Source organism: Clarias gariepinus, chromosome 4, assembly GCF_024256425.1.
Source record: "Clarias gariepinus isolate MV-2021 ecotype Netherlands chromosome 4, CGAR_prim_01v2, whole genome shotgun sequence".
Classification (NCBI taxonomy): domain Eukaryota; kingdom Metazoa; phylum Chordata; class Actinopteri; order Siluriformes; family Clariidae; genus Clarias; species Clarias gariepinus.
This window is the reverse complement of record NC_071103.1, coordinates 18257352-18270605: the sequence shown is the minus strand read 5'-3', so window position 1 is coordinate 18270605 and position 13254 is coordinate 18257352. Positions and strand designations below refer to the sequence as shown.

Genomic DNA, 13254 nt, shown 5'->3' with positions numbered 1-13254 from the left:
TTTTTTTTTTTTTAAGTATACGCACATCCTGGCACTATCCAGACAGACAGGCAGGCAGGGAGAGTGTCTGGTAAAGCAAGACAATAGCTGCCTATCTGTGGCAGCCAGACAGCTCATGGCATTAAAGCGGGTGCTGCGATATCCCAGCATGCCCCCGAACACGGGCCCAATCTGATTAGGCTAGACGCTGTGGCTGATGCAGGCCTCCAGGCTCGGCGAGACGCGGACCGTTTTGGAACTCTCGGGTCTGGAGAGGGCATGTTTTAAAGTGTCAAACAGAGACGCATTATCTTCTAGAGCAGACTGAGTGTACTGTCTGAACAGCACGGCTGGAACACGCGCCACAAAATTGCCTGCAGTACAGCATCTGAGCAGACAAATACCGCTTTTCTCCAAATTTAGGCCATGGGAGCGGATGCAAGGGAAAAGAGAGCAGAGATTAAAGAGAAAGGAAATGATTACAAAAACAAGACAGAAACAGGACAGAGGGAGGGACAAAGACAGACAGAGAGAGGGAGAATGTGACATAGGCGCTCAAGCTGTTTTTGCACACTAAAATTAGCAGGATTCTGACTAGCAAAGGGTGAAATAGACGCTATAAAAATCGTCCTCTGGCTGTAGGGCATGAACACGCACTTAAGATACACAAATTAATTTAAAGCTACTAGAGGAGTGGTGGCGGTGCCGGAGCCGGGGAGGGGAAAATGCAAAAAGACGGGTTACTTGGTGGTATGTAGGGGAGGTGAGGTGGATGGCAGTCAGATGTTTCAAGCTTTTGTTAAGCAAGACTGGACTTGACATTGCTACATCATTTTTCAAATTAGTAACAAACTTTATGTAACTAATAATGACCAGAATTGATGTTAATGTATTACAGATGGAAGGCCGTTGACTTTACCAATGTGACGTAATGAACTAGTGTATGTTAATGCATGTTTTCCAGGGGTAATTAAGCATCATAACATTATATCCTGCTCAAGAATTACCCACAGTGGCGTATGTTAGCACGCCATCTCCAACATTTCAACACTATAGCAGCGGTAACGAAAGCTTGATGTATAGTCAGACATATAGTAAATAAGGAGTTTCCTAATGATCTAATTATCATGCATGTAAAATGACTCATGTGCATTAGATTATAAACAGGACTCTGTAGTAAACAACCAGTGTGTGTTTTCACGCTATGACTCAGAACCTGAGGGTCAACCGGTACACGTGCATGCTTTAGAGCACTTCCGCTTCACTACATTTCTATAAAGATGACACAAATTACTGCAAGTGAGTCATTACCGAGTGCTCCGGCTCAAACTGCTGTCAGAAGGGTAGCTAGCTCACAGGCTGCATTAGTGATCATACGCAGGGAAGTTGGGCTGAGACGGAGCATCAGCTATCAGACTGAGGAGACTGCGCATGTCCCCAGCTCCTCCTGGTGAAATCCTCTTATTCCTGTCCACTCAGCCTAATTACCCTCTACAGACAAAACTAAACTTGTAATCAACCTGGAGATGAATACTATTCATTACTCACACACACGGGGACTTTCTGGTCAGGTTCATCTTCATATTAGTCTATTCGTCCTTGGTCTAGTAGTAAATCGTACATGCAAGAGGTTTACAAAATGGGCTTGGAAGGGACTGGTTAAATGAACAAAGCCTGGCTGAGTGAGAGAGGGAGAGGGAGAGAGAGAGAGGGAAAGAGGGAAAGAGAGAGATGGAAGATGAGGTTTGGCACTTCAGTCTTGCCTTTCATTTAGAGATAGACAAAATGAATAAGGAACAAGATCTTCAGTGAAGTGGCACTGCTGGATACTAGATCTCCTGTCCTGCCCTAGATACCACTGGCAATGCCATCCTCTCTCTCCCTGTTTCTCTCTCTCTGTCTCTCTCACTCACACACAGCCATCCAGCTGCCATCATTGCCATGGAGACACAGCCCTCAGCATCCATACCCACAGAGACACAGAACACTGACATGGCCCACAGACACGCACATTCATGCAGACGCAGACACAGATAGAATAATAAAAAACACCACCACCACACACACACACGCGAGAGCAAACAAGGGCAGATCTAAAAAACTGTGTGCAGACTACAAAAAGCAAGGAGAGATACAGAGTCAGACAGAGTGGGTGCTGGGAGAAGCATTAGCCCGTGATGCCATCGGCAGCCAGCGTTCAGCGCGGCAAATCAATCAGCCCTTTTACTGTCAGCAGGCAGAGCGCAGCTGACTGAGAGCTGCCAGACAGTGGGCCACTCACAGCGACGGAGTGCCAGACATGAGCCGTGTGTGTGCGTGCGTGTGTGAATAGGAGACTTGTTTTACATTTGCAGGAAGGATCGGTTGTGACGTCGGAAAATCTTTATTGACGATAGCAGTCCAACTACAATCACAAGAACGACGCTGGCTAATAAGATACCAGCAAGAAAGCAAATTCGGTGCGGATGAACCGTTGTAAGAACCAGCGTCACACTTCCGGTCTGGAACCAGGAAAAAGCTGCCTTCCAGACAGACAATGAAAGCTGAAGAATTCTTGTGAAGCTTCAGTGAAAAGAATGACTATGTTTGGATTGTGTTGGAATGATGCCTTAATTTTACTATTTGTCTGACAGAAAAAAGAGAGAGAGAGAGAGAGAGAGAGAGAGAGAGAGAGAATTGCTTTCTGGCACACAACGTTTCATCTGGACAAGAAAAAACACACAAAAAAACAAAGCTGCTGCCTTAATGTTTCACATTGTACTTAAAGCAGCAGTTCACACAAACCGTCCATAATCATCAGTACCACACACACACACACACACACACACACACAACCATAAATGTTGTATATAGTAAATAAATGCAGCCCTTTCATCGCTTCAACTTGTTTCATTCCGTCTTAGACAAACATGATACCAAGAGAGCAGACGCTAGGTCATGCCACGTAAAGGCTCATTCTGTTTGTCAGGACGTCCATGGACGCCACATCACTCTGACAAGACGAGAAGGGTGTTTTGACAGCCTCTGAATGTGGATACGAGCAGATTCGAGACAGGCTTTCTGTCAGCCAGTGATAAACGTGCATTTTTGTGTTTGTGGGCTGGGGGAGGTAGGCTCCTCGTCTGCTGTTTTAGAAGGCTGGATCACACAGGTGGTCTTTGTGCAACAAATCAAAGCCCTGTGGCATAGTGGGATGGAGAAAAACACGCTAAAAGACTGGCATCCCGCTGGGCATCAGAGGGGCGGGCAGCCGATTCCAGCCCCACAGTACGGCCATGCCACAAACACTGCCAGTGGGAAGAGGCCATGCCACCCAGCACGCCAAGCAGCAGCCTCCATTGCATGCGGGAGCTCTTGCCATCAATTACACCGAGAAAGGAACAGAGACATCATCTTAAAGATCCCCAACTGAGTTTCTGTCCATCAAGAGAAAAAAGGAACTACCCGAGCAATAATGGGCTTCTTACGGCTTCAGTGTGCGTACGTGTGAAATGTCAGAAACTGTACGCCGGAGTCCTTCACCGCCAGGCTGCTGCACGCCGCGTTAAAACTGCAGCACAAAAGATCTTTCACAACAACGCACCTATTAGTTCTCCCTTCCAGATTTCAAATCTCGTCAGACGCCTGAAGATTTCTCGCCGCTTTATTCGTTTTAATATCCATTCGCTGCTGCTGCCATTTTTCTCAGCTCTCGACTCGACACATTAGATAATTAACAAGTACTTCATGAGTCGAGGTGGTTATATTAAAGTAGTAAAAAGACAAAGCGGGATTGAGAAGTAGACTCTCAGTGCACTTCAGATATAAAACAGTAAAAAACAATAAAAATAAAACATGCTCCCTTCATTACACCTAGCGGTAGAAGAGACGGCATAATACGAGTTCTCCTTTTCTAACGCAAGTACTAAATCCTTGAGATAGAAAATAACCATGTGCAAAGAAATACTTCAGTCATTAACCTGATGCACAAAACTGCAGCTGTTCTACTAAAATAAACAAAAAAAAAAATACTACAATATTAATGATAATAAAATGATTGTGAATCCAGTATAATATTTTTATATTGTATGTTTTACAAATTCACTCAGGCTCAGGTGTGTGTTGCAGGTATATTCGCACATCTGATACATTTCTTTTGGTTTGATATCACGTGAGAATTGAGACCTGAGTTATAGGTCTGTCACGTGTTATATGAGCATCTTTATTAAGTCAGTAGAGAAAAATCATAAGGCTGTGAGTCACCTTGTCGGGCCAAGAAAAAAAAAAGGGGGAAAAAAATCTGCTGAGGTTTTAGTTATTTGGACTAACACATTGTAGAAATGAAATGTTTCTTGTTATCCTTTGCACCAAAGACCAATCTGGAGCAGCAGCTCGGGAAGAGTGATACAGCAGCTAGTCATTTTCTTTTTTAAAACAGGGATGGACAGACGGAAAGAGACAAACAGACAGACGGACACTGTCTGTCTGTCTTGCAGCCAGCCTTCTTAAGCCTCGTAGGTGATTTTGCAGAAAACATTTCCCCCACGACGACTCCTGGAATACTTTTTGCATGTTCATTGACTCACAATCAGATACATGAGCGCAAATTACAACAACAACAAAAAAAAAATTTAAAAATTAAAAAAGATTAAATTAAAAAAATTAAAATCCCTAAAGCACCACAGTTTATAGCTTGCCTTTTACCCATGCCTTACTCCTACACTTTCTTCTCCCTCTCACTGTCCCTTTGTCCAAGCAAATCGTTCTTCTTTTTCTCCCCCTAAGGCTGATGAAAATACAAATGAACATTTGTTTAGTCTAGTGATTTCCATATGATGGTAAGAGGGGCCATAGTCCTTTCTTGTTCGTATTAGTCACGTGGATGACACAAATCAGATGGCTGGCTCAAATGAGCATTCTGCCACTGAGCTCCGGTGCCAACATGCCACCCATCGCTCTTCTGCTTCATGTGGGTGATCGCGCAGCTTTTGAAACTATTATGGTTTTCACCAGCTGCATGAATAAACATGAACTCGGGTAATCGGTTGAAGCTGCCCCCAGGTTTCCAAGTTCAGGACTTCATGTACAGTACATTCTGCCAATCGTTAGCGCCAGAAAAGATCTCACACCTCTGCACTCAGCGGATAGCCAGAGACTGCTTTGCTTTGAGAGACATTTTCAGCTCTCCGTCACGGCATTCTATATATACCTACAGGAAAAAGTAGCGATGCAGATCCCTTTCTAACTATGAGACTGAAATCGGTATTGTCCTTACCCTTGAATCTTTTATAAACCTTATAATTATATTCTCCATGCGGATTGATTACTATTTTGGAAAAGCCTTCATTTCTTGGTAACATACCTTGAAATGCTGTGTTTGACCAAAAACTAAAAGGTGCTTTTATGGCAGTCTGAGGTATCTGTACAAACTTGCAGGTTGCTGCATCGGCTTGCCAAGTCCGTAAAGTTTAACAATCAGCACTGAAGTTTTAAGCAAGAGGTGTGTGGGGGAGGGGGGGAGGGGACCAAAACAAAACAAAAAACACTATCATCTTTTTTTTTTTGTTACTTCTATTTAGTTAGGAAGTGCAAAATGCATGAACATACTCCTGAGGGCAAACACAGCACCGAGGAAAGTCTAAAAGATTTGTTTTAATAGAGCGAGCAAGAGAAGAAAGGGGAGGGGGGGGAGGAAAGAAAAAAAAAGGGAAAAACTCAGTACTTCTCTAAAACATTTGCCCATGACCGCTAGCTGAACTTGCATGCATGACCTCAGTGGGTGGAAACCACACTCCTCCATTTGAGAATGCTGGAAGAGGGTTGGAAGAGAGTTCACCAGTTACATTTTCGAAGTACGAGAACAGAGAGGAGACAGACGAGCTGGACAAATGTAATCTAAACAATAAGGGGAAAGAAATCTGTCATTATACATCTACCACATCTTATACCTGGTCTAATCACAAACAGTGCTGTGTTCCTTACAACAACAAAAACAAAAGTCTTTAAAATAAGTAAATGGATCCATGCTCTGCTTCCAGACCTCCGGCTACGCTCCGATGGCTAGATTAGTGATGGAGCACATTGACTAGCACTCTGACTCATCAATAATAGTCACTGGATCCTCAGGCTGTTATCACCAAACACATCAGTCGCACACCACACTGCGGCACTGAACCAAGCCATCACTGTGGATGTTAACCTACCTACTCATCAGCAACTCCCCCTCCCCTTTTTCTTTTTTTCAAGAGCTGTATGCCTCTTAACATAAATCATTTCACAACTAAATACCGTATTTATTTTCTTGTGCTTTTTAGTTGCCTACTATGTTATATATACATTTCCTTTTTATGTATTCATCATGTCTAATCAATAATGTGTGATTAACACATCTAGTATATAACAATACAGAATTCGCTAAACTGTGGAAACTTCTGGTAATCTATTGATTTTCTGAAACGTGACTCAGAAGACTTTTAGATTAGAACAAATGTGTAAGACAGCATGGTGTGTCACTGATCCAGGAGCTGGTCCATGCACCAGAAAAAGTATAAAAGTGTATTTATGTAATGTGTGAGAAACTGCCTCACTTGTGCATATGTGTGTATGTATGTATGTATGTATGTATATATTTATATATAAAGTACTGCGCAAAGATCTTGAGTCACCACTTGTTTCTTAATACTTTGCTACCAAAGAACAAGCCTCTTTTTTTTGCATTTTTAATGTAATCTTAAGGAATAGTTCTCCAGAAATAGTTCTTCCTGAAAGACTTTTTTTTGTCTTTCATTTCCAGACCAGTCCCTGCACCAAACCAGTTTAAGAGGGATGTTTTTTGTTTGCTTAGCCACAAAGTGACCTTTAAATCAATCAGGCATAATAAACCACCTAACTTAAGTCATGAAAAAACAGGTGTAGATGGTGACAGATGATCAGGCTGGTGATCAGTACACTGGTGATGCTGGATGCTAAATGATTGAAACAGACGACCGGGGAAATAAGGTTGCTGCCGAGGTTGTAACATAAACAACCATTTTTTTTAACATTGTACCTTCAGTTACTTTGCAGCCTGTCGCTATAAAACATTTGGTCTCATTTTGTTCAATTTAGTCTACATCATTTAACAGGAAGGTAATGAGGGGTGGCTCAAGACTTGGCACAGTACTGCTGTACGCATATATAGCCTAGCAAGATCACGCTTTATCTTCTAATAAAACATCTGCAATACTAGTTATAAGATCTATAAACAGTCATTCTCTCGTAGTTTGAAGTTAGAAAATTAAACAAGTTTTGTTGTCAAAGAAACCGTAAGTCATCGGTAATGAAAACTTAGTGGGAAACTTTGTTTAAAACCACTTGACACCGAGATCCCTTCCAGAATGTCACCACAGACACCTTCACATACTAATTTGTATATGTTTTAAATAAATCTAGTACAAGCCCTGGTCGTGCTGCTATACAGTAGAAATCGTGACTTGGAATACGAGTATGATCTGAATCAGAATTTTAAAAACAAGCGAGAAATATTTCAGGAAAAGGGGAAAAAGAGAGCGAGAGAGAGAGAGAGATAAAGACAGAGAAAGCTATTCCAACCTCTATAAACAACCAGCCTCGAAGATAGTCTGATAGCAACAGACGTCCTGTAGTCAAAGCAAGAAGAAAAAAAAAAAAAACATATAGAAAGAAAGAAAATGAGTAATGATCTGGACTAAGGAGAATCTATTCACACGTTATTTATAGTGCTCGTCCTGCTGGTCCATACTTGAGACTCGGGTTATGTAGTTACAGTGAACATGAGAGGAACATGCCACCATATGCACTAATGGTCTGGGAAGTGGAGGTGTTGGTGTGTGCTGACGGCTCGGGGGTTTGGACAGAGGCTTGGCGGAGACACGCACTAAAAAACGGTCATCACTGTCCAAACCCCAGACCAGCAGACTGCGACTCGGATCCGTTTTGAGCTGATGCTCCCTACACAGGCTCCCTCCACAGCGCTGGTGTTTAGGGTCTTTACCTACAGTAGGGCACTACTGTACTACAACTTCGTCAAGTCAATTCAATTACACCCAATAAACTTCACATTGAAAAATAAACAAAAACAATAATTGACAACTCTAAACAAAAGTTTTAAAATAGTAGCGACGGGTTTCTTGTCCCCCCCGCTTTCTTTTTTCAAACACTCACATATATCCATTCCCTGAACTTGGGCTCCGGTGCAGTTACACACGCAGGCGCCATTGGAGCGGTAGCCGCTTCCGCTAGCCGCTCCGCTCTGGTTCTGCATGGAGCTCGACACGGACACAACTTCCACCGGCTCTCCGCGACACTCGCATCGTCCTCACCACATCCTCGCTGGAGAAAAAGAAAGGAATAATTCCCCGCGTCCTTCTTCTCTGTCAAAAGTGTCGCTTTTGTTACTTCCGTTTTCTTCTTGAAGAGCCGGTGTGTGTGTGTGTGTGTTGAATGAGGCAGACAGACTGTGCTTTAACCCCTTCTCCTGCCCTTACTCATATCACAGCGGCGTCTCGGGGAGGGTGGGGGCAGCCGCGTCCTGAAAAACCACCCGCTTCCGGGGGGGGGGGGATGTGAGTGTGTGTGTGTGTGAGAGAGAGAGAGAGAGACTGGGGCTGCGTCTCACATCGCACTGTGTCACTCTTAAGTTCACAAAGCACGCCTCAGACACGCTCGGGTTGTTGTTTTTTCTTCCCCGACCTGAGGAACGACTCGAACACGGTGTACTGTGCGGATTAGGACGTGGCCACTGTGTTACATCTCCACTACGAGCCAGACACAACCAAACAAGGCTGTGTGTGTGTGTGTGTGTGAGGAACACGGGGCGTGACCTTGGCGTGACCCCGACGTCTGCGTGTCTGAGTGCGGGTGAAGCTCTGCGTCTGAGACGTTTACCAGCAGCAGGCATTACACACACACACACAGCAGAGAGCAGACACCCTTTCACAACACTGCACCATCTCACTTGTCTCAGTCTGACTGAATCCAACAACATGCTACGAGTGGATTGAGGGACAAATCAGGCAATAAATACTTTGGAAGTTTTATTTAAACCATAATTTAAACATCATCCACAAATGGTTAATCGATCAGTGGCTTAGAGATTAGCCAACCCTAACCCCTCCAAGAACCGAAATGGGTGGCACGGGTCCTTTCTCCCCTTTTCTTTCTCCCCCCTAGCAGTTGTGGAACTGGGACAACCTCTCTTGCCAGATTCTTGACACTTTTGCACAAGCTTTCTGCGATATACAACTTAAAACCAACTTCATCTGTTCCTTTTTTCCCATCCCAATGCTGCTGCAATCTCTCATGTAGAGCAGCCAAGCAGTCATGATGGTCATGTCGATAAAGTAAAACATCAGCCAGTGGTACCACTTCTTTGGCCTAACCAGTGCAATAAGAAAGTCCAGCAGATCCAACCCACCCCATATTTTTATTGTACTTTCTTACCACAATAGGACAGGGGACGTTGAGGATTTTTTACTGGGAAGAATGACTAAACCATTATACCAAAAATAATACCACTTTACAGCATTAAAGGTGGTTTCTCCAACCATGGCCAGCATTTTCTCCTTACCTGTGATGGAACTGCCTGTGCAAACACACAATCAACGACCACCATGGATTCTCATTTTCGCCATAGAGGATGCTGCCTACTGTTAGATTTTGATGGAACGCCTGTGACACGTTCACAGAATAACATGGAAGTTGTTGATGACACAGCCTACAATTAAAATTAGGGTGTGGCACCTATGACATGCTTGTGAAGGGACTACCTGGCACATACACAATATGAACATAATGTACAGTATATATAATGTATGAACAGCATCCCTGCATGTTTACATCCATGTTATTGTTCAAACAAAAGTGCTCCAACTACATAATGGGTCAACGGATAAAAAAAAGCATCTTTACTCAATCAAACATGCTTCTTTACATGTTTATGCACATAACATTTTTTTTTTTTTTTTTTTAATTTAAATATGTTCAAAAGTGAAATTTATTTCACTTTCTGCTAACAGTGTGTCCAAGCCGGCTATGGTCCCAAAAAGGACTGTTTCACCCCCAGACAAAAGGTCAAACCCACACCCACTTTTAATTTCATTGGTCACAGACTTCTCATCAGGCTTTTATTGTGATATTTTACTTTAAAAATTAAAAAAGGCAAAAAAGTGGTTTATTGCCTGAGGGCAACACCATGCCATAGAGAGTTAAGGCAGTCCAAATTTTTTTTTCTCCCTCCAAAATTCCCATAATTACAATTATACATTCAGAGGGAAGGAATTCTGTCTGGTCCAAATTAAGACTTGTACAAATAATAATTCACCTTCAGATCTAAATTAAGATGTCTCTTAATTACGCCCTTAATCAAAGCGATTACAGCAACAAAGAAATGAATGAGATAAATGCCGGTTTCCCAGAATTCCTTCCTCGTTAGTCTGTTATTTTAGGACAACATTAGTTCGAAGGTGCTCTGGTTTAGGAATGGTGTGTAGTCGATATATATATACGTGCTTGTTAGTAACCCTTCAGCTGTCTGCAATGTCCAATCCCAGATGTCACGATGAAATTTAAACGATTAGATCCTTCTCTTCACCCCCCTTACCCAGTCATCCCACAGGGAGACAAGCTGACATTTATCTGTCTGACGTCTTGTCTGGAAGTCATGTCCCCTGCCAACACATGCGCGCGCACACACACACACACGCACACACACACACACACACACACACACACACACACACACACACACACACACACACACACACCAGACGTGGGGGAGGTGGAGAGGTAGGGGTCATGACTCAGGGTTTGAATGGGTGTCTGAAGCAACATCCCAAGGGAAGTGAGTGTTGGACAAACTGCGCATGTTAATGCTGTTGTGGCTGGTTTTCACAATCCCTCCACAATGCATTTTAATATATTCAAATAGACGAAACCTCTAGATAGCATGCTGTCTGTTCTGTATCAATTCAATTAAAACAGGTAAAAACAGGCCATTTAAAGCGAGACACTAACTAACTGCATTACCGGCTCTTATTTATAAGGTTTATCCTCACTCTATTTACAAGAGAAGCCATTTGCAGATTGTAAACTCCCCGCACTCTTTGGATCAGGTTTCATTTTTAGCACCACAATGATTTCTTATTCTTCCCATTATGTAACCTCTAAATGGCCCTTCTGTTCAGTGTACGTTGTTTGAGGCACAGCGCCACCTGGTGTTCAACATGAGGAGTTCATGAGCTCGGGACAATAATGTTCTCATGTTGTCTCGCTGCTAATGTCAAGGCTTTTCACTGCTGACCATTGTGTAAGTCATTCCCCCTGCCTCAGATGCTGACATGAATATTAGCACGGCTGGAACAAAACCTGAGATGAATTTAATATTCTGCCCCATGGCTAATTAACCTGGCATGTGGTTTTGAATAGATGCTGAGGCTTCCACGGTGCTCTGATCTTCCCTATCCTGCTTACACGAAACTGGTGTTCAGATATTGTTCACACAGCATGTCTCATGCCAGTAATCGATTTATATTAAGTGCACCTTAAACAAACACATTTCCCTGAGCTGATTCTTTACACCACCTATAGCAGGGGCTGTCATTTGGCAGTCCTGAGTCCAGGTCCAGGAAATTATTTGAACAGATTAAACATAGAACAATAAATTAGTATAATCAGAGCTAATAACTGCGTGTAGTTTATCGACTAGTTTGCCAAATATGAAACCATGTTTGTGGGCTTGTCCAACCACTTTATTTAGGTAAGGGGAACTTATCCGAATGGAGACCAGCTACAGAGAAAATAGATGAAAATGGAAACCAGAAAAGAGAAACTTTTATAGATTGCTTTTATTGACCCTTTCTGGTCTGATTAGCAAACTTTTGTCTAAAAAACAAAACATCTTGTTAAAATTGGTTCGCTATCCCTCTCTGGACTTTTTTAAAACAAGGAAATGGATTGTAATTTGGGTTTTATACTTTAACAGAGTGTCTCTTTGGAACTGAAATCTCATCCCATGTCCATGTGTACCTTCTAATAAATCATAGTTCGCTGTTGCTACAACAGTAGATTAAATACATGGGGAAAAGCTCGTGTTAGTCAACAGAGAAGCCTGGTGTAACTGAGAGTGTCCTGTGTGAAATACAGCTCCTGTGGCCTCAGGCAAACTCAGAATCCATATTGTGTTCCAGGGACGTCCAGTGATCTGATCCTATTTCTGAAGGAGTGTCAAAAATATTCTAAAACGAAGTAATATACACATGCAAGTAATATACACATGCAGTCATTATTCACTGTTTATAAACAGTGAATAATGACCTTTTGTAGGTGTTAGTACAAGATGGCCTGAGGGAGCAGGCTTAGTGAGACAGGCACAGGGCCATCACACTGATAATCTGCAGGTTTAATGTGAGAGAGGGCCGACTTCAAGCACTCTCCATTACCTGACTCATCTCCCACCCGAGCCTGCACGCTGTGGCAAATTATCTTCACACTCATCCCAGGAGACCGGGTGTGCGCGTGTCTGAAAATTGCCATCTGTAAGGAAGGAATGTGACGTCTGCGGATGTGTGCTGCAGTGTGTGTGTGTGTGTGCGTTTGTGTCTGTGTGTGGCAGAAAGAGAGAGGGAGAGCAAGAGAGAGAGAGAGATAGACAGAGAAAAAGGGAGAGGGTGAGTGTCTGTGTGTGTAGATAATCACCAGGTATTGAGTTCCCCCCCCCCCTTCTCTCCCGCAGCCTGCTGAGCATCGTCATGGGCCGTCTGCCCAGTAGGGTGAGGTAATGTCTAGGTTTAATGCCAGCCTCCCACACCGGCACACACACACATAGTGGGCACACACACACAGGCTCAACAGGAAGAACAGCAGGCACAGCAACTCCCAAAATGGCCACTGTTGTGACTCCTAATGATTAGGATAACATTATCTGCTTTCTGCTAACGAGCCACATGACAGAACCTTCACCACCCGTCCACCCACTTCTAAGCAACGCTCAAACGCTGCAAACGCCACACCTCAATCACATTAATTGCTGATAAGCAGAGTTCAAAACCATAACCAGATACATGATGTGGCTTAAAAAAAATTGTGCAGGGAAGAAACTCTGGAGAAGATGCTCTGAAAGCGAGTCTCATTTAATAAGATTGTGCCGGCGTGACCCGACAGAGGGAGTGAGAGAGTGCAGGCCCGATGCAGCACTCGGAGCAGCGGTAGTCAGATCTCGGTGGCCCGTGGCCAGCTCGCCTGCTGTCTGCCACACTCTTTTTTTAATAAACCTGTCAGCAG

General features: G+C 43.4%; 1 protein-coding gene across 2 annotated transcripts in view; it reads right to left on the bottom strand.

Moving 5' to 3' along the window:
• The window catches only part of ldlrad4b (low density lipoprotein receptor class A domain containing 4b), an 86044-nt gene that overhangs the window by 8060 nt on the left and 64730 nt on the right, over nucleotides 1–13254 (bottom strand). The window contains exon 1 of one of the 2 annotated variants that reach the window (XM_053495183.1): nucleotides 8140–8438. The exons of the other annotated variant lie outside the window; for it this stretch is intronic. Coding sequence (XP_053351158.1) covers nucleotides 8140–8239 — 100 coding nt within the window. The 5' untranslated portion in view covers nucleotides 8240–8438. Of the gene's footprint in view, nucleotides 1–8139; nucleotides 8439–13254 lie in introns of those variants that run through there. 2 annotated transcript variants of the gene reach the window in all.